This window comes from Parasteatoda tepidariorum, chromosome 8 (genome assembly GCF_982258835.1).
Source record: "Parasteatoda tepidariorum strain Cologne lab strain chromosome 8, Ptep-v5.0, whole genome shotgun sequence".
In the NCBI taxonomy this organism is placed as follows: Eukaryota; Metazoa; Arthropoda; class Arachnida; order Araneae; family Theridiidae; genus Parasteatoda; species Parasteatoda tepidariorum.
The window spans coordinates 86658927-86686723 of NC_141762.1; the positions used below are offsets into that span (position 1 = coordinate 86658927).

The following is a 27797-nucleotide window of genomic DNA, read 5'->3' on the forward strand; positions in this document are numbered from 1 at the left end:
AGGTTAAGAAACCCTGGTCTAATGGCTCCCAAAGGAAGTAACACAATCTGATCTAGTACTTGTTAGCCTGCTTAGAAGCGTAGTATCTGTCTGAATTTTCCTTATTTGTTTATTGCATTTTTTTAAAATCAAATTTCCCTGCGGTGGATTATGCATATCTAACGGCAATTTCATTTGTTAACATTCTGCCATTAAAGGAAATCACCTTTTCATTTGGAAAATAATAAAAATTAACATTATCTCAAGAAGCTTGATAAAGACGTAGAGAAGCATAACAAAGTTGATTACTGAAGGAAGGACAATATTTTAGCCACGACGATCACTGTAAGATCGCCTATTAAAATCTTAATAGTAATGGTGATTTGAGTAGAAGTTGATTTCTTTTTTTTATCATATTGCTCATTATACTTACTTTATTGTAAGCTATAAGCTAACAACATTCGGAAGAGAATGTTTCAAAATGAAGTCCTTTCATCATCACACCCGAAGTTGCTTGAACTCCAAAGTTTATGGTTATATTTGTATTACGATCGATATCGAACATCTTAAAGTTCTAATTCCTAAATCTTGAAAACATATTAATTTATACATAACTTTCAGTCTCAACTTTGTTCAAAATGTCAACCGTTGGCACTAGAGATATACTGCTGGGTCTTATTGATGACATAGAGCTAATTGCCAAGTAATATTTATTTCTCTTTAAAAGTTTTATACTTTCTCTTCCTCTCTTGTTTTTAAATATAATTCCTTTTACAGAGAGCTATTTGAAAGTCTTATAGCTCCAAAAGGGCAACGATTGTCTCCATCAGAGTTAGGACAATTGGCTGAACTTTTAGTTATGAAGGATCAAGAACTAAAAGCTGCACTTGTAACTGGTATTGTACTTTTATATTTATTTAAAAACTGTACAAAACTCTCATTGGTTAAAGTACTAACATCTATTTATCATTACACTGTTTAAAAGTAAATAAATGTGCATGTTATTTAGATCATTTCATAATACTATTACTTCATTAAACATGTTCTTAACCTTTAGTTCGAATTAATAATATAGATTAGTTTTATTTTAATTTTCTTTGAAGTTTCCTGAATAGGAATGTCTTTATTTGATCATTGATTCATTGTCTTCATGATTTATGCTGTTATATCTCCAAAACTTATTAGAATTCGAATATTTTTATTTGGTGGTTGATTCCTTTGGAGAATTTCCATAGTGCGATCTACTCCAAAATTATAGTCATGTTACATCTTTTAATATTGTGCATAAACTTTAGACATATTTCCCATTCCTTTAGAAATAGATTTATTTTGTTTTAATCTCCTGAAGTTTCCTAAATAGAAGTGTCTTTATTTTATCAGTGATTCACTGTCTTCATGATTTACATTGTTATATCTCCAAGACTCAGGTTCAAAAATTCAGGAATTTTTATTTGGTTTTTAGGAAGATTTCCCTAGCGTGATTTAGGTACTGCAAAATTATTGTCAGGCTTCATCTTTTAATAATGTGCATGAACTTGAGACAACTATTCAGTGTTTATTTTAAATTAAAAAGTTTTGCTTTATACGGGAACCATATCATGAAATTAGAACACTTGGTTCTGCCTTTAGAAAGAAATCATGATTTTTAATTATTATAAACAAAGTGCTTTTCAAGATCTTGAATAATTTTGAAATTTGTGATTTTGTTGCTATTCTTCTATCCACTTTCTTTAAATTTCAGCTCACAGGATTTACGATTCTGATTCTTATATTCTATCAGCAATAGCTGGGGCAATTTCCGTATCGTAATGTGGCCGAATAATCGCCAAGTCTTGGCAACTTCCGTGCAGCGGCCTGCAAGAAACTAAAAAAAAAAAAAAAAAAAAAAAATTCACGGAATGACATCGCGTCTATGGAACAGCAAATAAGACTCCGTGTAGTGTACTGGAAGAGTGACTCTAATTGGGGGTGGTACAAAGGAGCATAGACTATATGTAGAACAGGCTTAAAATGAATGTGGTCCCCTTGATTAGAAATTGATGTTAAGTGGTAATATGCTGTTATGATTTTTTGATTTCAATTTCATCTTTTTTCTATGCTTTTGTCACAGAATAGCATGTTTCACCCTAGTCATGAGCATTTTCTTTTTATTGTAATTTTTCATTAAAATTCACTTTATTATTATTATTATTATTTTTTTTTTTTAAATCTAACTGTGGCAGGGGAATGATTTAGTGAAAATTTTTATGGACTAGTTATATCTCTTAGTTAACTGTGACTAAACTTTGCTAATCACTACTCCTGTTTACATACATTTATATTTTAATTTGATCCAAACGCATGAACTAGGCCGATTTATTTGATATCAATTATCGTGAACACAGGTACCAATAAAAAAATATCTTCACCTTTTTTTAGATCAAGGTAGGTAATTTTTGTTAAATGCTTATTAATAGAAGATTTTCTGTTCTGCATAAGCAGAGCTTTTTTTTTTCTATTTATAATTACAAATAAAATAAGAAGATAATCTTATTTTCCCTAAAAAGGGCAAATTATTATATTTTGAACTCCTACAAAGCAAATTACAGTTTTCTGCTGTAAAAAATCAAATTGCATTTGTCAATTAAAAGCCTCGATATTGAATTTGTTTTCCATACAACTACAAGTGTTTGAGAAATTTCTTTTTCATTTAAGACCTTTTAATTTTTTTTTTTCCATAAAGTTTAAAATTGTGCTATTATGGATGTAAAATTCAGTTTCCTTTTGTTATTTATTCTTATTCTGTTTACTCTCTGATATGTACTCGAGTAAAAACATTCCTTATAAATCTGATAATGAATTGTGTTTTTTTTTTTTTAAATTTTATATATTGAATTTTCTTCAGCTGCTGAACAGTCTGAAATTCAAAAGAAAATTGATGCCCTTCAAGTCGAAGTAGAAAAACAAGATAATGACATCCAGCATTTACAGAAGTATCTCAAAGAAGCTGAGCATCTTTTGGTTTGTTACTTTTTCCGCATTACATTATGCTATGTTGCAATTTTTTATTAAAGTATTCGAATCTATTACAGATAGTTATAACATTTACAGCATGATTATTCTAATCAAGATTATACACAATCACAATTTACAATTACATTGTAATTGTGATGACAAGTGTTTAAAATGTATAATTACATTATGAACAAAGATTACTTATGATCCTGATTACTTGAATTGGTAAATCATGATTATTTGTAATAATGTTTATAATTCATTATCAAAACAGCTTAACAACAGATGTTTAGAATGCTTTGCCTAATGTAACACCTGGCTTGCTTTTAGTATTGACTTCTAGATAGTCATAAGAACTTTTAAAATTCTAAGTTAGGCCAGTAATTCCCAACCTTCTTAGCTGTCAGACCACTAATTATATGAAATAAAACTTTGAGGCCCACTAACTACCACCAAATCTCACTAGAACTGTTTAGCCATCCTGAAAAAACGGTATTACATAGTTGCCAAATCTTTTGCATTTTTGCTTATTTTAGCTATTTTTCTGCTTTTTTTATGCATAGGTAAGATTTTCTGATTAAAGAATATTTGTTTAATGCAAAAAGTGCTACTGAAACATCTTTTCATCAATTATTTCAATAATGTATTTTTTTACATTAATTCTAATAAGTTTATATGTCTATAAATATATGTATAATAGTGCATACTATAGATTAATTGTTATGTTGCAATTAAAGTAAATAATGTTTGTATAGGACTTAAAATATTATATGTTTCCATTTTATTCAATTGAAAGAATTTAGATAAAATTTAACACTTCTGCCTGTTTTCTTTTTAAAATAAAGTTATATGTGTCAAGAGTAATTATCTGCGTGATCTTGAGACCTATGCTTTAACAAATGGTAGAAAATGCAATTTTTAGTCATAAATATAAAACTTAAATAAAGTACTATAGTACCATACCAAAAGGAAATTATTATAAACAAGTTAAGGGGCCCACAACCTGGCATATTATTTAAGTATATATGTATTTTTAAGTTTTTAAAGCCTATTTTTTATCATAGATATTATAAAAAATAGGCTTTAAAAATTTATGAATAAAATTTTATTCAAGTGCTTTAGTTATTTTTAATTATTGCATAAAAGGAATAAATTTTAGTTTTTTGCACATTTATATATTATTGGATGTTTTTATAGTGTCTTCATATTTTGGTCTTTACATAAAAACCATGAGACTAAAATTATAAGATATTTATGTGCTTTTAAACTGTTTGAAATGTTATTTGAATCAAATGTCTTATCTTTCTTTTTATTTATTGTTGTGATTAAAAATTCTGGCTAACGAGATTACAACCAATTACATTTTTGCACAGACAATCGCTTTACTCCATATATAAACTGAAAAACAAAATCTTTGCAATATTATTTCTTAAATGATATTGAATGATGCCCAATATATTGGACAATGGGTCTCCAAAAGATTTGTTTGTTTGTTCCTTTTTTTCCCCCACCTTTATCGCTGAATATTTTGTCTTAATAATTATTTTTTTGCCTTATTTTACAAGTTGTTAAAAATATATGTGCTAAAAAATTTTTAAATAAATAGATATTCACAAAAGATCACAAAATTACTCTCTGTTGGTTTATTTACATGTTTAACAAAAATTTTTAAATTTTTATTACTGAAATAAAATTACAGCGAAATGAAATTAAGTATAATTCGTGTACAGTTTTATGTTATTTGCTCTGCCTTCTTTAACAGTGATTCTTTAGATTTATATTACATTTTTGTATTTTTCCCCTTGCTTAAATATTTGTTTTTGACCCCTTTATGTGTATACTTTTTCCCCGAAGATTCTAAAAATATATACTAAGAATGTTTTTTTTTTATGGTTCTTTCTGAATTTGCTTAAATGCTAAACATATGTTGCTCAAATTTTTCAGGCTACAGCAGTATATCAAGCTAAACAAAAACTCCAGTGTCATGCTAAGAGCAGTGAAAAAAGTGTATCTTTGGAGGAACTCATCAAATATGCTCACAAAATAAGTTGCTCTTACGCTGTTGCTGCACCCCATAATTGGCAACCTGGTAAATAAATTGATAATTTTCATGATTTCTTTAAAATTAAAAATTGAGCCACGATGGCTATGGAAATAGAGGGTTCGCCATCCAGTGCTGCGAAGCGCATTCGAATCCTAGTTAATCCAAGTTCCGCATCTGGCTTGCTCCGACCACAGTGCTGACATGAAATATCCTCAGTGATCATGGGTTAGAGTCCTCTTGCTGTCAGGCTAACCGTGGGAGGTTATCGTGGTCTTCCTCTCCATGTATCGCGAATGCAGGGTTAGCTGGGAAGGCAAATTTCTCCCAATTCTCAATCCAGGAGTTCCCTTGTCTTCTGGATTGGGTTCAAAATTACAAGGCTAAGGAGTTAAACATTAGTAGTTGTAAACCCATAAAATTGATCGGCTGTTCAACGGTGGTTATAAAATAGAAATTAAACATTTGGAAAGAAAATAATTTATTAAATTTCTTTTATGTTTTTAAACCTATGTTAATCATGGAAAAGAAAATTGAAATTGTAGTGAGAATCTAATATATTGCAGATCAGGATTTAAAAATTTTCAGGGACAGTGTAAAAAAAACAAAGGCAAAATGAAAGTTCTGGCGAATTCCTTATAGCGAATAGGGTTGCATTAAATTCTGGGAATTAAAGAATGACAGCTCTGATATAAATTTTAAGTTTAAATAAATGTTTTAGTTATGTATTTTATTCTTAGTTTTATTAATTTATAAATTGAATAAATATGCATTTATTTTAATTTATAAATTAATATAATTAATATTTATTTTATTATATGCATGAAAAATTATGCATATCAAATTCTTTTAATATTTAAAAATATTTAAATATTTATATCTTTGTGATTGGTTAATTTATTAAAAATTGTGAAGTTATTTAGATAATTTTTTCACATAATCTCAATTTCTTTTATTTCATAGTTTAGCATTAATTTAACTGGTACACATATTGTAAAATTTGTTTTTAAGTGAAAAAAAAACTAAATAGGAATGTTGAAATATATAATTTCTAAAATAAATAAAATATTGCATTTATTTTGAAATGGAGACAGAGGAAACCTAAATTAAAATTTTTTAATCAAAGCATTTTTTATTTTTTTATTAACTTGACAAGGAAAAATTTGTACTAGTAAATTGTTTGTTTAAATTCTATTTTTGCTAGTTTGGTAAAAACCTATTTTTACCTGGTGGAAAAAACCACGGTTTTATCCAATTTTTTTTTCACTGATAGCAAAATACTTGCCAACACTGTTCCAGACATGATAAGTGTGTAAATATGGCAACTGTAACAATAATAACTGTTGATTATAGATATTATTTTTCATGTAACTAGCAATAATGCATTTTTATGGCTCTGTTATGTTTTGATTATTAAAATTTTTATAGTTTATACTTGCAACTTTAAATGCTTGGTTTTGATAATTAAGAAAATTTAGCTTACCAAATGAGCATTTATTTATAGGGTATGGGTATATATCTATTGCAAAATGCTAATAAAGTTATTATATGATAGGGAAAAAACTGAAAATGCTTCGTTAGAACAATCTAGGAAACAAAGTTTCACAAAATTGTACACGTTAATATAGTACAGCTTTTTATTTGCAGTTATAAGTTAATTTATTACCAAGTTGCTAATATATAAAAGCCTAATAAGATCAGTTCTCACTTAAGCATCTGAAACCTGGACCTTGTCCCAAGCTGATGAGAGGACCATCGCTGCTTTCGAGAGGAAGATACTCCGATCCATTTTTGGTGGTGTGTGTGACAAGGGAGTGTGGAGAAGGAGAACTAACTCTGAACTTGACAGGATATTCAGAGAACCGGACATTCTGAATTACCATAAGATCCAGCGCATGGAATGGGCCGGACACATTGTAAGAATGAACGATGACAGAACAACTAAAAGAATCTTTTTGGCAAGGCCAACTGGAGTCAGAAAAAGAGGCAGACCCCGAATGAGATGGGTAGATTGCCTCCAAAGGGACTTAACCACAATCAAGGTCAGAGACTGGAAAGCCATGGCACACAGAAGAAAGGACTGGTGCAGTCTTCTTGAGAAAGCCAGGGTCCACCCAGGACTGTCGCACTACTGATGATGATGATGAAGTTAATATATTACAGTTATAATTAATATTTGAAACCATTATAGAGTTAGCCAGTTTCTTGTTGCATACATTAAATATAAATATTTGTGTTAACTGCTATAAATTGATTGTATTTTATACGCTGAGTCTAAGCTATTAGACCTCATCTTGGCAGATGACCAACTGTTGTTCTTATTTCTTTTAATCAGAAAAATACTTCTAAAAGTTCTTAATAGCACATATTTATGTATTTTCATTTGTCCTTGACTAGAATAAAAAAATTATGTTCTAAAGGAATACTTTTCTTAAAAAAATATTTTTAAAAAGGGCATAGTCAAAGTATGTATACTAAAAAGGCAAGAACTGTATTTGAAATTAATTACTTTGTTTTAGGATTAGTGCTATTATTATTTATATATTTACAGTAATTTGCACGAAAAACATCAAATTGAATATCTTAATCTATTTGAAGGTGACCCCAGACGCCCTTATCCTACTGACATTGAAATGCGCCTTGGTTTTCTTGGACGACTCAGTGACTTGCCCATCAGTGGGAGTATGCTACAGCAACAACAAGGTGGTCTGGATATGGGAGTGAGAGGACCCCATGGAGGTAAGAATTCTCCATTATTCGTTAAATTTCTTTACATAGTAGTAGAATAATTATTATTTAAATTAAATCAAATTCTTTAGCATTCTAAGGCGAAAAAAAATAAAATAAATAAAAATTATGTTAACATGGCTCTGTAATAAAAGCTAGACAATGTACTATGTTATCAATTCGTGGGTTTGGGTCCCTTTGCCACCAGGCTAATCATGGGAGGTTTTCCTCTCCGTGTAAAAGTTCCATAAAAAATTCCTCCACGAAGGCAAATTTGCCCCCAAGGAGTTCTATTGTCTGCTGGATTGGGTTCAAAATTACAAGGCTACGGAGTTGAACATAAGTTGTCATATACCCAAAAAATAGGGTCGGCTATTCAATGATGGTTATAATATGTCACCAATTATGAAATTTGTAGAAAAAACAAGGACTAAGTTGGTTGATAGCTTGCAGATATAAAACTAAATTAAGAATAAGCATATAAAAGCACAAATTATGTAGTTAACAGTGTACTAATAGAAGTACTAAACAGAATACTGTAGTAAGTGCCATCTGTGCCAAAACATATTCCGAATGTTAGTACTATCTAGGGAGAATATGTGTTGGAAGGAAATTCGTCAAATCTATTGACATAATTCCTCTTAGTAGTTAGACAACTAAGAAGTATTTGATGAGTCGCAATGATTGCAAAGAGGATGGATCTGTATCATAGAGATCGACATCATCTTCATCAAAAAAATGCAAATTATCAAGGATCGTTAAATATTGTGATTAATCGTTCATAGTAAACAATATAATAAGGAAAAAAAATTATAATAGTAATTTTCAAGAGTTTTAATATATGAACTGAAAAAAGTAATTTTCATATTAACTTGTGTTTCTGTTGGCATATTGTGCAGGCAGACTATTTTTATTCGTTCTTGGGCCAAGTGTTATCTCAACTTTCATTTAAAGTTCTGAATTTTAGAGTTGTTTGCCAGAGTTGCGGTTTTCTATGATGTTATATTATTTTCAATAAAAGTTAACAGAATCTAGATCCACATCATCTCCATCAGAAAAAAAAATGGTAATTGTTGAGGCTCTTTAAATTTAAAATTTTACTTCTTCATAAACAATATAGTAAGCAAAAATTATAAATAAGATTTTTCAAAAAAAATTTAAGAATTAACAAAAAAGAATTTATGAAAGTTGTTAAAGCTGAGAATTTTTATTACTTTAATTGTTGTGCCGGGCCGGTATTAACATTATTTTGTCTGTGTTTAGATTGAAAGTAATTAATTTGAGAGTTGTTACTGCCAGATTTACATTTTTTAACAGTTTTGTATTATTTTTCATTAGAAGTTTATTGATTATTAAATATTTTTTCATACCACTTATTTCAAAATGAAGTCTAAAAAATTTCTTTGCTTTTTGTAACTCCACATTTCAAACAACATATTAACAAAAAATGCAAATAATTAAGTCTGAGCTATGTAACAGCACACGGAAAAAAAGCATTTCTTAAGCTAATTCAGCAGTTTCCAGTTCATTCTAAACCAGAAATTTAGCAATAAGAAAATTAAACTCTGTGTTTTCTTCAGCAAGAACAAACAGATTGAATTAATTTTTGACACTTGTATTCAGGCGGCAACTGTTTAATTTCGTTTGACATTGTTTAATTCATTTTTTTTTCATAGAATTATTGTGTTAGTTAATGCTGTTTTAATCACTTTCAATTATGTTTTGTGTTTAAACAAATTTATTTTACTTTATGAAATTTTTTATGATCAAATTATGTTTTAGCATTGAACTAATTGCTGTTGAATAAAAAAAAAATTTATATTGCTTCCCAGAAAGCTATTAACAAAATGTCATAGGATTTAATGTAACAACATCTGATATGAATTAGCTAAAAATTAATTTTCCTTTATCAACAAGATCAAAATTTAAAGTAATGGTCTGAAAATCTTTTTATTAAAACAATGTCACATTTACACAAGTAGATATTGAAAAATGTTTTCAAGAAATTTTGACATTGTTTACTTGCCTCAAATCATAGGTTCCAAAATAGCCTCATATTGGGATGAGATTTTTTAAGAATCTTTTAAAATAATTTTATTTATTAAAGAGTTTCAAAAGTTATCCTATAAATTACGGAGGAAAAAAATTAAAACGAATCAAACAAATAGCATAAATTTAAATATGAATGAACTATAAGATCATCATGCTTATCAACTGTTGCTACGCCCGTTGGCTTCTTGGCGTCATTGTTATCAGCCAAGAGCCAGTTGATGTGAAACAACAAAAGAGCATACACGCTCCGCAGCGCTACCAGCGCACCCGCAAAATAAATAGTTTACAGTCCACGTTTGATTTTATATACACCCGCAAGCTATCGGCCAAACACTGGTCCGAACGATCAGGAGGATAAAGATCCAGTATATCGCAAATTTACAATAAAAAACCCGCATTCATTATTGGACTGACCACGCATCGCATCAGAAATAACGCAGCATATCTCCAGCCATAGAATTAGTGAAAGGTAGGCAAATTTTCATCATTTATTTACCGCATAATTTCATTTAATAAATAATGGATAACATCGAGAAATGTAGAAAGAAACGCGCTACAATCAGAACTAGCGCTACAAAACTAATAACAAAAGCAGATACTATAATACAAAGTGACACTAAAGAAATAACAGAACTAAATGAAATATTTGAGCAATTAAGTCAAAAGGAGAGTATTTTGACGTCATTAAATTCTGAAATTGAAAATTTAATTTCGGTTCCAGCAGAATTCGAAACTGAAATTAGCACTAGCGAAGAATACAACGAAAAAATCATTAGTGCTAAGTGCAAAATTAAAAATTGCTTAACCTATTTAGAATCAGTTAATCAAGTGAAATTAACGGCCTCAAGCTTTGTAAACAATAGTGTTAGCATAAAATTACCAGAAATTCCGCTACCGAAATTTTCGGGTAAATGTGAAGAATGGAGTACTTTCAAATTGCAATTCAATAATGTTATTACATCCAATAATCAGTTGACCAATGCACAAAAACTACACTATTTAAATTCAGCTTTAATCGGAGAAGCTAAAAATCTTATTACATTAGATGATACATTCACTTCATTATATACAGCTTTAGAAGAAAGATACGAAAACAAAAGGTTAATAGTAGAATCTCACGTTAAATCAATATTAGATATTGAAAAATTAACGCATGAGTCGGCTAAAGACTTACGTAATTTAATTGATTGTGTAAAGAAAAATATAAGAGCATTAAAAATTTTGGAGTATAATCGCAATGATCTTTCTGATATTTTTGTTTTAAATATAGTACTTCAAAAATTGGATAGGGAAACTCGAAGGCAGTATGAATTAAATATTAGCTCAAACGATGTTCCTAAATTAGATGATTTATTTTCATTTTTGGAAAAACGAGCTCAAATATTAGAAAATGTTAGCAAAACCACTCCTTTAAGATTTAAGTTAAGTCAAGAGAGAAATCCAAAAACGAAAACATTTCTAATTAATAAAAGTGTAACTCAATCATGCATTTTGTGTAAAATGAATCATCCTATCTTTAAGTGCGATTCTTTTTTGAAATTGAATAGTCATCAGAGAAGTGAGCTGGTATCAAAACATAAATTGTGTTTAAATTGTCTAAGCAGTCAACACAAGTTATTGAATTGCAAATCGAAACATTTATGCTACATATGCCACTCAAAGCATAATACACTACTCCATAAAGAACGCGAAACTATAAACAACTCTGCGGTTTTGGCTTCTTCTTCTCACGGTCATGACCTCAATCCCGAAGCAGCGGTATTTAATATTCATCAACAAAATAATGAAATTGTTTCTGCTTCTTTATCTTGCATTAATTCGAAAAATAAAACAGGGCTTCTTCCGACTGTTTTAATTTGGGTTTTAAATCCTTTAAATGGATCTTATATTCAATGTAGGGCGATATTAGATTCAGGCAGCATGTCGAATATTTGTACAGCTAATTTCGCTAATAAATTAGATGTACCTCAAGAAAAAATAAATTATCGGGTTTCGAGTTTGGGCGGAAACGAAACTACAATAAGATCAAAAATACAAGCTACAATTTGTAATGGTAATAGTTCTTTTTTGAAAACTCTTGATTTTTTAGTGGTATCCAAAATTACCGATTTTCTTCCTGTTACATCCTTCAAAGTAGATAAGTTAGAAATTCCGCAACAATTAGCAGATCCTAATTTCGCGGTAACTGGAAGAATAGATATGCTTTTAGGCGCGGAGGTATTTTTCGAAATTATCAAGGCTGGAGATATCCGCGTTGCAAACAGTGATTTGGTGTTTCGCAATACTGTTTTTGGATACATTGCAACTGGAGCAATAAATACCCGCACTCCAGAAATTCACTGCGGTTTCATAACCACTCAAACAGAAGTCGAAGACTGCTTAGAAAAATTCTGGAAAATAGAGGATATAGACTATAAAATAAAAATTCAGAGTGAAGAAGAAAAGTATTGTGAATCACATTTTCAGAATACTTATCGCAGAGATGAGCATGGACGATTCATCGTAGAGATGCCAGTTAAGGACGTTGAGCGTTTAGGAGAGTCCAAGGACTTAGCTGTGCGACGTCTGAATCAACTATGGAAAAGATTATCCAGAAATCAAGAAATGCAAGATTTATACAAATCATTTATGCAGGAGTACTTAGACATGAATCATATGGAAAAATATGATGATAATGAAAGCAATTCCGGTAGTCAAATTACCTATTACCTCCCACATCACGGTGTTTATCGTCCAGATAAGACAACTACTAAGTTACGTGTTGTGTTCAACGCTTCATCAAGTACCACAACAGGTGTGAGCTTGAATGATGTCATTCTGAAGGGGGACGTGGTCGAGGACATTTTCGAAATCATGACTCGATTTCGTAAACATAAATATGCTTTCACGGCAGACATCCAAAAGATGTTTCGACAAATCAAAATAGATCCATCGCAGCTTGATCTTCTAAGAATTGTGTGGAAAGATTCAGAGTACGCAAAACCGGTAACATTCAGACTCAAGACAGTCACTTACGGAACTGCTTGCGCTCCATTTCTCGCAATCAGAACTCTCAAGCAGTTGGCTAAAGATGAATTACGATTTCCACTGGCATCATTAGTTCTTTTGGAAGATATTTATATGGACGATATCGTTTCAGGTGCTCAAAGTTTAGAAGGTGCTCAGAAAGTGCAACAACAGCTGAACGATATTCTAGCAACTTGTGGAATGTCTCTTCATAAGTGGAACTCTAATTCAAGGGAGTTAAGGAACAGTTTACCATTAGGTGACCCAGCAGAGCATGATTTTGCATCAGAAGTTGATGCGAGTGTCAAAACTTTGGGTGTAAGGTGGAATTCAATTGAAGATCAATTTACGTTTAAAGTATCCATCCCAGAAATGACCACCAAATTCACTAAGCGTGAAGTACTGAGTTTTATAGCAAGACTGTATGACCCATTAGGCCTTTTGCAACCTGTCATCACGAAAGCAAAGATATTTCTCCAAAAATTGTGGGTACATAAACTGTCGTGGGACGATCCCCTTCCACCACAAATCGCAGGTCAGTGGCTTAATTTTGCATCATCTATGCAACATATAGAAACTATTCGCATTAATAGATACATTTTAACTGACTTTTTTACAAAAACTGTTTTAATGGGTTACGCTGATGCCTCGGAATTAGCGTATGGAGCTGTGGTTTACATGTACTGCCCAGGCCTAGCTGAATCTAGCACTTGCCATATTATTGCAAGCAAATCTCGTGTTGCACCCATTAAAGTAATTTCTATACCACGTTTAGAACTATCAGCTTGCTTACTTCTTTCTCAACTTGTAAGAAAGGTTTATAATTCTCTTAAAATGGACATTGACGAAGTCATTTTGCATACAGACTCAACCATCGCACTTGCATGGATTAAAACGCCAGCCCACCAACTTAAAACCTTTGTTGGAAACCGAGTCTCCAAGATCCAAACCTTGACTGAGAACTACCAGTGGAGACATATTTCCACTCATAACAATCCCGCAGATCTCATTTCCCGTGGCTTGGATCCTCAAGAACTTTCCTCATCAGACTTGTGGTGGTCGGGTCCGTCTTGGATGAAAAGTGGTGAAATATCGCATTTGGAGGAAATCCCTCTCTCAACAGACGCTCTCAAAGAAGAACGCAAAAAGACATCGTGCTTGATTGAAACAACTCCTATTGACTTTCCGATCATTTACAATGTTTCAGCATACGTTAAGTTAAAAAGAATTATAGCTTGGTGTCTCCGCTTCATAATGAACTGTAAATCTCCGAACAATCGCATAAATGGTTATTTGACTAGTAATGAGATAAAACTAGCTAGAAACGTTTTGGTCAAAATAGTACAAAAACAAGAATTTCCAAACGAATATCACCAGCTAAAAAATAGCAAACCAATTTCTTCGAGTAGTAAGATCCTCTCCTTGAATCCGTTTTTGGATGAAGAGGGCCTTATCCGTGTTGGCGGTAGGTTAGAAAATACACAATTATCGAATGAAAGAAAACATCCTATTCTCCTACCGAAAAAACATCACTTAACTAATCTAATTATAATTCATTATCATGAATCCTTCTTGCATGCTGGAGCACTTTTACTATTATCAGTTATTCGCAAAGAATTTTGGATAGTAAATGCTAGATCAGTTATAAAAAAGCAAATCTGGAAATGCATAAAATGCTTTCGATTAAAAGAAAAAACCGCGACACAGATAATGGCTCAATTACCACCTTCAAGAGTAACGCCTTCTAGAGTATTTTCCAAGACTGGTCTGGATTATGCAGGTCCATTTTTTGTGAAACCGCGATCTGGACGTGGAGTTAGATCAGTTAAAATATACATTTGTATATTTGTGTGTTTCGCGACAAAGGCGGTGCACATCGAAGTTGTTGGAAATTTAACCGCTGAATCATTTATTGCAGCTCTAAAAAGATTTGTTGCGCGAAGAGGAAAACCAAATGAATTATTTTCAGACTGTGGTTCAAATTTTGTTGCTGCAAATAAGGAAATTAATCGAGTAGTTAAATCTCTTCAAAAAGAAGAATCCATCCATCAGTATTTTGCCGATGAGCAAATTAAATGGCACTTTAACCCACCTTCAGCACCTCACTTTGGAGGAATTTGGGAAGCTGCTGTGAAATCCGCAAAATCGCATTTGAAAAGAACAATAGGTGATCATAAATTGACCCTTGAAGAGTTTTTAACTCTTACTGCACAAATTGAATCCTGCTTGAACTCTCGTCCTTTGTGTCCAGTATCGGACGATCCCGCTGAGCTTTCAGCACTTACCCCAGGACATTTCCTTGTGGGAACCGCTCTTTCCTCTATACCAGAAGAGAACCTTCTAAGCGAAAACATATCCCCATTAAAACGTTGGCAGTTGACTCAAAAACTTTTCCAGAATTTTTGGAAAAGATGGGTTAACGAGTATATTTCCAGCTTACAGCAGCGCCCCAAATGGTTGCGAGAACAGCCTAATTTGAAAATTAACGATTTAGTTCTCATTAAAGAGGACAATATTCCACCTTTGAAGTGGAAATTAGGGCGTATACAAGAAGTTTTTCCTAGTGCTGATGCTAAGGTAAGAGTGGTCAGTGTCAAAACTGAGACTGGAACTTATAAAAGACCCATTCACAAACTGTCAGTTTTACCTATTGACTGATTAACTTTCTTTATTTTATTTTAGACTTTTCTTTTGTTTTGTGTTAGTTATCCGGTTTATACCAAGGAATCTATACATCTGTTTATAATTATATATTTAAATTTTATGTATGTTGCATTAGTTTTTATAATTATCTTTTTATTAGATGTATAGTTTAATTCTGTTTTTTGTCAATTTATGTGCAAATTTTGAAACTATGTTTCAAGGTGGCCCGGTATGTTGCTACGCCCGTTGGCTTCTTGGCGTCATTGTTATCAGCCAAGAGCCAGTTGATGTGAAACAACAAAAGAGCATACACGCTCCGCAGCGCTACCAGCGCACCCGCAAAATAAATAGTTTACAGTCCACGTTTGATTTTATATACACCCGCAAGCTATCGGCCAAACATCAACTTTAAACTAGAGTCATTGTTTTTTACACAAAACTACTGTAAATTATTCTCTGTTATCAAAGTTAATTTTAATATGGATTGTTTTAGTTGTCAGATAAATTTTTATGTCTTTAAAATTTCCATTTGATATGTTTTCAGCTTGAATAAGTAAGCCTGATGTCGATTCTTAATTTCATTACACAGACTTGGAATATGAATACTATTTAGATTTTTTTCCCACTCTGGCTTAAAAAAAAATATTAATTTAAATTTAATTATTTTTTTCCTTTATTAATACTTAAGCTATTGTAGACACTTACTGAAAGTTTTACCTAACAATTATCAAAATTAAAGATAGAGTGGCATTTTGAAAATGCTGTTCATAAATCCAATTAACAATGAGATAGATTAAATAAAATTATTCTAGTGTTTTTTAAACATTTGAAAACGTACCCATGTTCTCTTGAATAGTTTTAATTATTATAATAATTTTTAATACTGACTTTATCAAATAACTATTTCATAATGTATTAACATATTACTTATGTGAAATAATAGAATAATTTTATGTTTTGAAATTTTTTTTAAATATTTAAATAATTTGGAACTACATTTAACTTACACTATATAAAAAAAATTTTCTATGGTTGCAGTGCATCTGGTAATCACTAATTTGGCAAGAGTTGAAAAATAAAACATTAGAATTCTTAAGTATTAAAATAGTTTTGTCCTTAACAGGGTGCGTAGCCAAATTATTCAACAAAAAATAAGCACTTTTCAAGCACTCAAAAAATATTTTTAAGTACTTTAAAAAAATATCATAATTAGGCAAGGTTAGAAATTTTTTTACAATTGACGGTTTTATCTTGTTTTAACCTTCATGTCGAAAAAGAAAAAACTTTTGGCATTGTTTTTGACAATTGTCAAAAATCATGAAATTTTGAATCACGTAAAATGAATCACGTTTTCATACGCTACGAACTGACAATTTGCCAAAGTAGATTGATTGGGTTTGAATTAATTGTGAAAACGTTGAATAAAACAATGTGAACTGTGTCTTTTTGCATAATTCGTAGCGAAAATCAACATGGTAAAGGAAAAATCTCATTTTGAAAAAATGAAAATTAAGCACTTTTTAAAAGCACCTGATAAAAGAAGCACCTTTAAGGGCTTTTAAAAAACGAAAATCGAAAATAAGCACTTTTAAAAAACGCTACGCACCCTGCTTAACTTACCACATGACCATTGTGTAACTTATATTTGAATATTGAGATTGGCTAAAAAATTTATATGAGTTGTATCATTGCAGAGCAAAATCCAGGATCTCAAGCTGGAACATTCACATGGTCTGCCAGCACAGATCTAAAAAATTCCATGAGCTCCTCCAGCGCTCATGGAGTCAGCATGGACACTAAATCTCATAACAAAGAGAATGAAGACGTCGAAGTGATGTCTACAGACTCTTCAAGTAGCTCATCTAGTGACAGTCAGTAGCTGTCTACAGATTCGCGTTCATTTAGTGACAGTCAGTAGCTACTGACTTCACTTTCATCTGTATATATGTATATTTTTCTTTTAAAATAAACTCTTTGGGTAATAAAAATTTGTATGATTTCTTTAAATTAAGAAAATCTCCCTATAGTATAATTTGTCTACATTTTAGTGCTGTAATACACCTTAACTCATTCTACTTGTCATTCAACTTTTTATTATTATCCTTGTAAAAAGTTATGTAAAAATAACAATGCAGGGACCATCAATTTATGAAAAATAGCAAAATATTACCTAATTTTGACAAATAAATTAGAAAAGGTATGAAAAACTAACTCATTTCATGAGGAAACTTTAAAGAGGTTCCAAGCAGAAGTAAGCATAACCTTCTATTCTCATATGACAACTGGACTTAAAAACTGGTTATGATTGTTCTTGTTGAACAAACTGGTTTTTGACGATTTTTATCATTGCTTTGCTTTTCTAAACCTCATACATTTATTTATTTTAGATAAATATCTTCATTTTTGTGTAATTACGCTTGAGAGTATTCAACTGCACCCAAATCTGTTTTATCTATTTGAACAATATTCAAAACCATAAGTTTTAAAAAATATGAAAACCAACAAATGCGTAGTATCAAATTACCGATTTTAATTGACAATCCAAGTAATTTCATTGCTTTACGTGTATGAATATTAAAAAAAAATTTTATAAGTTACCAAGCATTTTTAATTTAAGAAGTTGAGAATTGTATCAGTCATCGGTGACTGACATTGAATCTTCTTTTTAGACAGCATCTATCATTGGTGATTTAAAATATGATATAAAACTAAAAAATTTAAACTGTTTTAAGTAATTACTGAAAATTTATTAAATTTTATTTATCACAAATCAAATTTTTATTAATTTCAATTCTGTAATAGTAATCAATGTGCATGGCTTGACTGGTATTTCCTTAATAATATGTATTTTCTATCTTTTCTTAAGGTATTGTGCAATCGATTGATTCTATCCTTAAATCATTGTAAAGAACAAATAGGCATTAAGAAAATCCAAAATACAATATGATAAAGGCAGAGGCCTTTTGCTAATTCTGTTTTAATGGGAAAAATTAAATCAAAATGATACACACAAAGAAACTGAAACAAATTTTAAAAAGCTTTTATTTTTTTCACTACTGATAATTTGATCGATATCTTTAAAGATAACCATAATACATAATTGTAAAAATATTTGAAGAAAATGACTTTTTTTTAAAAAATAAAAATCTCATTAAACATTGATTGTATAATTTTGTTAATAAATTCTAATATACGTGATTGTTTCTTTCGATTGAAGTTATCGTCAAGCATAACATTGGAAATCATAGCAAAAATCATTATATAAATGTTAAAAAGTGCAAAAAACAACACATTATAATATCCTTTTTCCATCAAAAATTCAAAAGCATAACAATTGCACAGATATAAAGAATATTCATATATTATTATACTTACAACATACACATAGCAAAATAGAAATTTAAGAGCGTCACACATATATATTACTTTCAATAGACACGATGTCTTTCATAAATTTCTATATAATATTACCCTTGATTTACAATGACTTGAAGTTCAAAACACAAAGCAGTCACACATTTTAACAATGCCCAATAATTTATCTGTGCTATATAACAAATGCAATAGATTTGTTTATTACAAAGATTCTTTCTCTACTACCAGGCAAATTATGTTAAGCAATTCAGTTTGCCCCAGCCTACAAGTAAAAATACATATTTCATAAACCAACATACTGGCAAATCATTAAAAAAAGTTTTTGATTATACAAATAGTTCAATGTGAAAAATGTCCACACATAACACAATTATTCGACAGTTAAGGAATAGGAATAATATATTACAACAATTAAAATAAAGCAAGCAGCTTAGAAAGTAATAATAGTAAGATAAAAGTATAAATCATAATTGGTAACTAAATATATTTTTAGAGAAAGAATATAAAAAAAAGAAATTTCTGATCAACAAATATTATATAAACATTTTTATAAATAAAATTTACATAAAAAAACCTCGAGGGTTATTTTAAAATCTCTAAAAGAATATATAATAATCTTATATTGCAAATAAGTCATCAACATAAATATATAAAAAGCCAATAATATTTTATGAAGATTCTTGTCAAATAAATATACTCATAAATAAAGGAAGCTTAAAAACAAAATGCATTGTTTTTAGACATATTTTTGATTTAGAAAAAAATAAACAACAAAAAACAAACACACACAAAGAACTTTATCTCTGGAGATAAACGCTAAGTTTTAATCTTAATTATAAAAAAGTTTCACTATACTCAAGTGATGATGAATAAATTGGAACAAGTTTTAAACAAAATGCTTCTACCAAAAAATAATATGTGAACTATCTGAACTGCAAGAAGAGAGTTGGTATATTATTTTTAAAGGGAAAAACTAAAAATTCAGATACATTTAAGTTCTAGTGTTAATTTTAGACAAAAAAACAACTTATAAACTGCCAAAAAAAAAAATGGTAGTGGGACCTGCATTGCAGAAGAAGGCCAGAGGTAACAAAACAAAAACCTTACTGTTTTCATTCAGCAACTTGAGGTTTCAAAATTAACATTCAAATGAACCATCAATTAACATTCAAATGTTTGCATCCAGTAGCTTTATGAATCAAAATTAGTGTTTTAATGTTATGTTTTTATCCACAGGCTTGATGAATAAAAATTAACATTCTAGTGTTATGTTTTCATTAAAAGCCTTAACCTATCAAAAATAATACCTTCATGTAACATTTTAGTCCAAAAACATAAAACTGTGTCTGGGTTTTAATATGCTGCGTAAATCTGGAACCCAAAGTAAATAGAAACTCATTTTAATTAAAACAAAATTTCAATCAATTTTTCGACACCATTTCAGTTTTAATAATTTAAAGGAATAAGATTTAAGTAAAAATGATACAATTAACATCTTATGTAAGCCAGGATGTCTAATCATAAACTTATGAAGTAGTCGAAAAGTAAATGTGTTACAATAAAACGCACTTACAGATTAGTGCCTCATTTCATTAAAAAAAAAATAATAATTCTAATACGTAGAAGAGAAACTCTAATACATGGAAGAGATATAAAAAAATTTAACTGTTTAAAATATATCTGGTGTTCTGGTTTTGCTTTTTAAAAAATTTTTTTAAGTGTGCAATTCAAAACCAAAAAATGAAGTTAATTGATATGTCATATAGTTCAAGAATATAAAAACTGAAATATCTTTAAAAAAGCAAAGTCTAGTGTCAGATCAAGTGTTTGTTTAGCTAATATCTAAAATGTACTCTGACATCAATACCAACAAATTTTATACACAATCAATGCTGATATAACAATAAATATATTATTAACACGGAAGATAATAAAATTGTCATATAGCACCATGAGTTTATTACAGTTGGGGTAAGATAGCTTAATAATAGCAATGAAATAAAATAACATTAATCCAGGTGGAAAAAAACAAATAATAAAGTCAAGCTTTGGGCCATCCTAAAAATATTAATGAAGTATATTTTTTATCACATATATATAAAAACATGGAACATGATTAAGTCTGTACTGAAACATCATTTAATAAGATTCAAAAATACAGTAGGAAACAACTCGTATAAATATTCTCAGATTCTAAAAGAGATAGCTCAGATACTTGCATGAATTTTGAGGAAAGAAAGTATCATTATGCATATTTATGATTTATTTTAGTTTTTATTTGGAAAAAGCATTACTTATAAATTAGGTTTTAATATATTGAGACTGAATATAGATCTGAATAAAATAAGACTAAATAATAGATCTTTGAAGTTAAACATAAGGACATGCATTTCTTAAAAATAAAAAAAATTGGGTAATCAGATTCTTTAAATAAGTTGCATTAGTTCAGAAACCAGATTCTCATGATTGGTTATATAAATTTTAAATAAGATAAATTGGTTAACAAATTACCAATAAAATAACTTGGAAGACTTACAAATAAAGTTACATTTGATGTAACAATGCATATTACAAATCATAATATGAAAATTTAAATTAGAAGTAAATTTAATTCAAGATACATTTAAAAAATAAACTCAATTAATATATGAATATAATTAAATATTAAAATTTTAAATCTTAATTTATTCTTAAAATATATATTAAAGCATTTCCAACAAAAGCTATTGAGATTATATTTATACCAATACTATCAAATTTGATGTACTAAAATGTTCTCTTTAACGGGGTGGCCACAGAAAAGCCAGGTAATTTTAATGTCTGAAAAATCATTGATTTAATTAAAACACAAAAAAAAATCTAGGGAAATGAATTAATCAGAATCTGACGTACCTAAAAGTCTAGAGACTAGACTTTTCTCAAAAGACTTTGTCTAGTGATATTTTTTTAAACTTTTTTTTTTAAAAAAACTCTTAAACGTTTTGTAATGCATTAAAAATAAGGCATAACTAAAAAATTAATAATGAAGTTACAAAAATCATGGAAATAGATAAAACCAATCTGCAAAAAATAAGGTTTTTTTTCTGTGTGTTAATGTTAACCCTGTTTTACCAGAACACTTAGTTTTACTTCATCAGTAACATATACTTTCTTGTCCTACTACTAAGCCCTCTAAGGAAACTTTCCTTATTCTTTCCTTATTCCTTGAAACATCAATCAGCATACTAAAAAATGATATTCTTAATATATATCTGTTTCAACGAAATTTCTCCAATTTGGTTTACTGTTACATTCACTTATAAATAGCATAAGTTAAGATGAAAAAGTCAAAACACATATTAGAGAAACAAATTTATTAATGATTAAACTATTAGTTCGTTATTCTTCTTTATTTTTTAATCCAACTTACATCAATAAATAACTTAAATAAATAAAAGTCTCATAATTGAATTAATGTTTTCGATTCTAAAAATCAGCTAGAAATAACTTAGTTTTTTATTTTACATATGACACATTATAACAGAAAAATAAAATCATGCAATAAATTTGATGAAATCTTTCTGAAATTCATATACAGATTTAGACTTTTGCCATTGAATGCAGACCATTTGTCGAGAGACGAGAATTGTGCTTCCTTCTGTCAAAAGGATATTTCATGCCCAAGTACATGCTGCAGTGCAGTCAATCTCAACAGAAAGTTTAATACTTTTGTGCTCCAGAAAATCTAGTGAAAAGGACAACCCAAATCTCTGCACACTTTCATATTTATTTTTTGCTCAATTGCCATACCATGGACGGAAATTCAATAATCATACTAAACTGCTCATTTCTAACATATCCAAAACATGGAGTTGCAAAGTTACTGCCTGGAAAAGGCACAGTTACTAAAACTAAATCAATAGATCAACAATTTTACTTTATCTAAAATTATACAAAACAATGAATTAGTATGTTTTATTAACATAAAAAATAATTAATTATCATTAATAACATATTTTATTTTATTTGAATAAATACCAAATCCAATATTGAGTTGGGATATGAAGGAAGTCTGTAATCATAAGTACATTTATTAATGTATTACAGTCTATGCTCTTTAGTACGACCCTCCATTACCGCAGTACTTTCTGTTATAACCACTGACACATGAAGTTTTGTTATCTATTCCACGCATGCAAATGTTATTTTAGCCTTCACACACATTAAACCATTCAATACAATACAGTGGCAAAAATTAAGTTACACTTCAATTTATTCAAATGAAAATCACTTAAAAAACTTGTGTCAAACATTTTTTTATGTAATTAATAACTAATATTATCTTTCTTAATATGACCATCATTTGAAAGTTATAAATTGAAATAACTTCAAATTTTTGTTCCTGAAGCTATGTGTATTCAATTCATTGTCTAGTATGCATTTAAATAAATTTAGATTGAACATATAAAAGCATTCTGTCTTCCACTTATATTATTCACCAAATAATAAGTTTAGTAGAGTCTTTATGTATTTATTTTGTGAATATTTTTAAAATGATTTATTAGTCACTTTTAGAAGTATTATCGGTTAACATTTTTGATAATTTGAGACAGCTGGATTCTACTTTTATGCATTTAAAATTTTAAGAAATCTGCCAGAATAATTATTCAAGTTTGAAACCAGAATTTTAATGAATGTGCCAAGTAAAAATTTGAGAAGTTTTCATTAAGAGTTATTAGCCGAGTTAAAATTACACTAAACAGCTTAAATAAATTAGTATAATTACATTAATATCAAAAGTTTTTAAATGTGAATCTTAAAAACAATTAAAAAGCATATTAAACGATTGTGTGAAATTTAAAATTCCTACTGCTACTAATAAATGATAATTTTAATTCTTAGTTCTTAATTTTTGAAAGAGAGTTTTATAATTACATTTAAATTTTCCAGAAAAGTGACATTACTCACAATTATTATTTCCTTATAACCATCAACACAGTTTTTAAATACACATTATACAAAAAAGTAATAAGAGTGCTATATGATATTTGTTCAAAACACAATGCATTGCCAAAGGTTTTTGATCTGATAGCTGACAACAAGAAATCTACAGGTTTTGCAAAAATAACATAATCGAATATAAAAGTATTACTACACAAATTACTATATATATTCACAGACATAAGCTTTTAAAGCACACTTATTATATATTTTCACCATTATTTTCAGATAAAAAGACTTTGTAGTATGAAATACCCTAAGCTCATAGATATGCCCAACACAAAAGGCATTACATTTCAACCTCCTAAATGTTAAAACTTACGAAAATTTTAAGAAAAAAATTCTTTCACATTTACATGACACACATCATGTTAGAATGAGGCAGAAAACTTACGCTGAATAATTCAGTCACACCAAGAAAATAAGTTGGTGCATATTGAAATATTTTGTTTTGATAAATAAAAACATTTAGTTCATGACACTTAGAAAAAGATTATAATTAAAGACAAAGAAATACAAATAAATATTTTCAAATAGTAAGTGCTGTTTTGTTATACTCTTTTTTTTTTTTTAATTCTTTTGATTGGTTCAATTTTTTCTTTACTTCAAAAACTTTTTTTAGATATGATTTAGTTATTTCAGTGTGAAAGCAAAATTTAAAGCAAACTTACTTTTAAAAATTGGTCACTAAGCCTTCATTAAAAAAAAGAATGAAAATGTATTACATAATCACCACTATCAGATAATCAAACATAAAGATGATTATTAAACTTGCTGATTGATTGTATTGTATTGAAATTGTATTTTAGCAATGACTTGAAATAATAGCAAAAGAGCATTAAAACTTTTCTTCAAAAATAAAATCAGGATTTAGATGAGCTTTAATATAACTAAACTAAAGGTTAAAATAATATTTTTTTTTACATATACCAATAAAAAATATAAAAAAGTCTAACAATTAAATTAATGGACATGAAACATTGGTCCGCCTAAATTAATAGAAACCCATCAAGTTAGAAAAACTATAAATTTTAAATAAAACAGCACTTACCACACAATCATAAACATAGTTAAATACACAAAATTTCACAACAGCTCATAAAACAGACAACTTAGAATCAAAGCTAACAATAAAAAAATGCAGATATCGCGAGCATTACACAATAAAATATATATATATAAAAATATTTTTGTAAACCAATTTACATGACTAATAACATTTAAATAACAAAACAATAATTTTCATTGTGATAAGTTACAGAAGGAAAGAAAAAGAGAAAATAGTTTTAAATAGCAGTAGAAGAAGAAGGAGCTTATATATCTCAAAAAACAGGCTAGATATTCTCAAACATTTAATAAAAAAACCCAAAAAATATCCAGTATTGCCATCACTTAAGCGTTAAAGCACCAGGAATGAGCAATTGTGTTACAGTGTAATGTAAATAATAATGACAAAATTATGTTTGTGTAGTGAAGCAAAATATGTGTTCCAGCAACATGGCAAATAAAAAGGAAGATAAGACAAAGGCAAAAACTAAAGCCATTGACAGATGCCTATCGTTCATTGTCCTCCTCTCACTTTGAGAGATTGTTTGGGGTAATGCCATAGAAGTGTGAGGGGCAGTGTCTATGCTTGAGGTTGTAAAGGGTGTAGGGGGGCTGAGATTTCCTATTAAGTCCCCATCCTCGCAGGGGCGTACAGCAGCTATCCGCAGGGTGTACTGAGTATTGGGTTCTAGGTTACTTACAAAGCATTTTGTGTCAGATCCTTGGTACACCTAAAAAGAAAAAAAAATTAAAACAATAAATAATGAATGAAACACATCATAACAGTCAGAGTGACAAAAAATAAGCACCTTTTAAGTACTTTTTTATGCACTCAAAAAATATTTTTAATCAGTTTCCAAAAAAAAAAAAAAATGGTTTTGTGCAGTAATTAATATTTTTTTTCTCAAGGTGAGTCACCAAATCTTTCAACAAAAAATAAGCACTTTTTAAGCACTCAAAAAATATTTTTAAGCACTATATACTTTAACAAAATGCAAATTAATTTTCAAAGACTGCATGATTCTGATAAAATAACTAGTTTCGGACAAAGAACTCTTTTCTTGATTATATCAGACACTGTAAAAAGAAAGAGATTTTTCGGTTCGATATTAGAAGGGGGAAATGAAATCTGAAAATTGAGAATATCTTGAAAAATACAGCAGAGTTGCAGAAAAATTAAGCACTTTTTAATAACACACCATGAAAAAGCACTTTTTAAAAATGTCACACGTTATGTTCCTATCATTTAAAGTTCTTAATTTATGAACATAAAATCAATAAAATTCAAAAACTTTACACAATCATGATAAAATAACTAGTTTACGATAAATGTTGCAGAGAAAATTCTGAAAATCATGCATTTTTTGTAATTTAGAATGACTATCGACAAGGCAAAGAAAAAATCCATTTTTAAAAGATAGAAAATTAAGCACTTTTTATAAATCCCAATTTTTTAAAAAAAAAACACATTTAAGGCCTTTTAAAATGTATAATTCAAAAATAAGCGCTTTTTAAAATGCTTAGCACCCTGATTGTATATATAAGGGAAAATTTAACTACCAAATAGGACAGGATTGGATTGAATGTATAGTTTGTCTATGATAAGAACTCCCCCCGCCACAAAGTGTTGTACCGTCTGCTGCAATGCAAACAAGAATTGCGCTTTTCAGGGAGGACAGCTTTTCTTCACCCTAGGGCCAACACAATAAACCAAAGGAAAATATTCCCTTTTTCCACTGACCCAATCCAAAACCTGTCCTAAACAGTGACCCCATACCCCTACTTGAAATAGTTATACCTCATTACCATAGTCACCGCCATGGACCCAGACAAACGGCTAGGGGAGTTCTTACTTTAGACAAACTATAGAATTTAATAACAGAAGAGTTGGGTGTAGTTATAATAACAATTATGCAATGTTACATTAATTAGTTCAAATTCGATTAAGACGCAACATTAACATGATTTTTTTTTGTTATTTAATATTTTCTCTCATAGAGGGTGCTTGTGATACTCATAAATAATGAAGATTCATTCATCTGACATGGATTAAAGAAATACGAATTCCCATGTGAACAATTATTCCTGAGAATATTGTATTTAACAGTTGTGTAACTAAACGGAAGATAAATTTCATTGAATGTAGAATTTAATAGCTCAAAGTTGGGCGTAGTAACATTTATTTAATCTAAATGTAAAATGGATTGAATATAGAATTAATTTAATGAAGCAAAAGTGGAAAATAGCTAGGTTGCACTAAACTGAAGTGTAAACGGGATTGAATCTAAATTTTATTGCCACAAGATGTAGCTGAACTACAAGAAATGGGAGTAGTTTCATACAAAAAGCAAAATTGTTATCTTATGCAAACAATAAAACAACTTTGCAATCAATAATCACGCAAACAATAAAACAAAAAGAATAAAGATACTTTAAATGAACCAGAAAAGTTTGAAGATATGCTTAACTCACATAAACAATTGAAGATTATACAAACTGATACAATTTGAAACCTGAGACATTTCGAATTTTAATCTGAATTTAATGATTTTTATAAATATCATAAATATAAGAATTTTTTTTGTAATTTTCTTACAGAACCACAAATTCAAAAAAAAAAAAATTATCTTTCAAAACATAGTTTTTGAAGTTTGATTGTAATATCTTTCATTTATAAAAAAAAATTATCACTCACCATTATACTATCAGAAGAGGAAGCTGAAGATAATTGTAACTGATAATGTAGCACACCTTGTGATATTTTCACACCTGTCCATTCTACTTGGCAGTTATCTTCTGTTACACTTATTACCTTTGGTGCTGCAATAAATAAGTCATTGACCAATTAAATTAAATTATGAATTAAAGGATTTTTTCCTCACTTACAAATCCAACATAATACTTAACAATGATTTCAGTTTTATGATGATAAAAGAGGCTTTTGCATCAAAAT

General features: G+C 29.3%; 2 protein-coding genes across 3 annotated transcripts in view; one reads left to right on the top strand and one right to left on the bottom strand.

The window, feature by feature from the left end:
• The first annotated feature begins 416 nt into the window (after nt 1-416).
• Nucleotides 417-17430, top strand: MED4 (mediator complex subunit 4). Its single transcript, XM_016074937.4, has 6 exons — nt 417-682; nt 757-875; nt 2864-2979; nt 4918-5062; nt 7613-7753; nt 17137-17430. The coding sequence occupies exons 1-6, from the start codon at nt 618-620 to the stop codon at nt 17319-17321; spliced, it is 771 nt and encodes a 256-aa protein (XP_015930423.1). The 5' UTR covers nt 417-617; the 3' UTR covers nt 17322-17430.
• Nucleotides 17431-24455: 7025 nt separating this feature from the next.
• The window catches only part of LOC107456948 (fibronectin type-III domain-containing protein 3A), a 112794-nt gene continuing 109452 nt past the window's right edge, over nt 24456-27797 (bottom strand). For both annotated transcript variants that reach the window (XM_043044811.3, XM_043044810.3), the window contains exons 25-26: nt 27540-27664; nt 24456-25575 (exon numbers count right to left, since the gene is read on the bottom strand). In XM_043044811.3, coding sequence (XP_042900745.2) covers nt 25255-25575; nt 27540-27664 — 446 coding nt within the window. In that variant the 3' untranslated portion in view covers nt 24456-25254. The remainder of the gene's footprint in view (nt 25576-27539; nt 27665-27797) is intronic.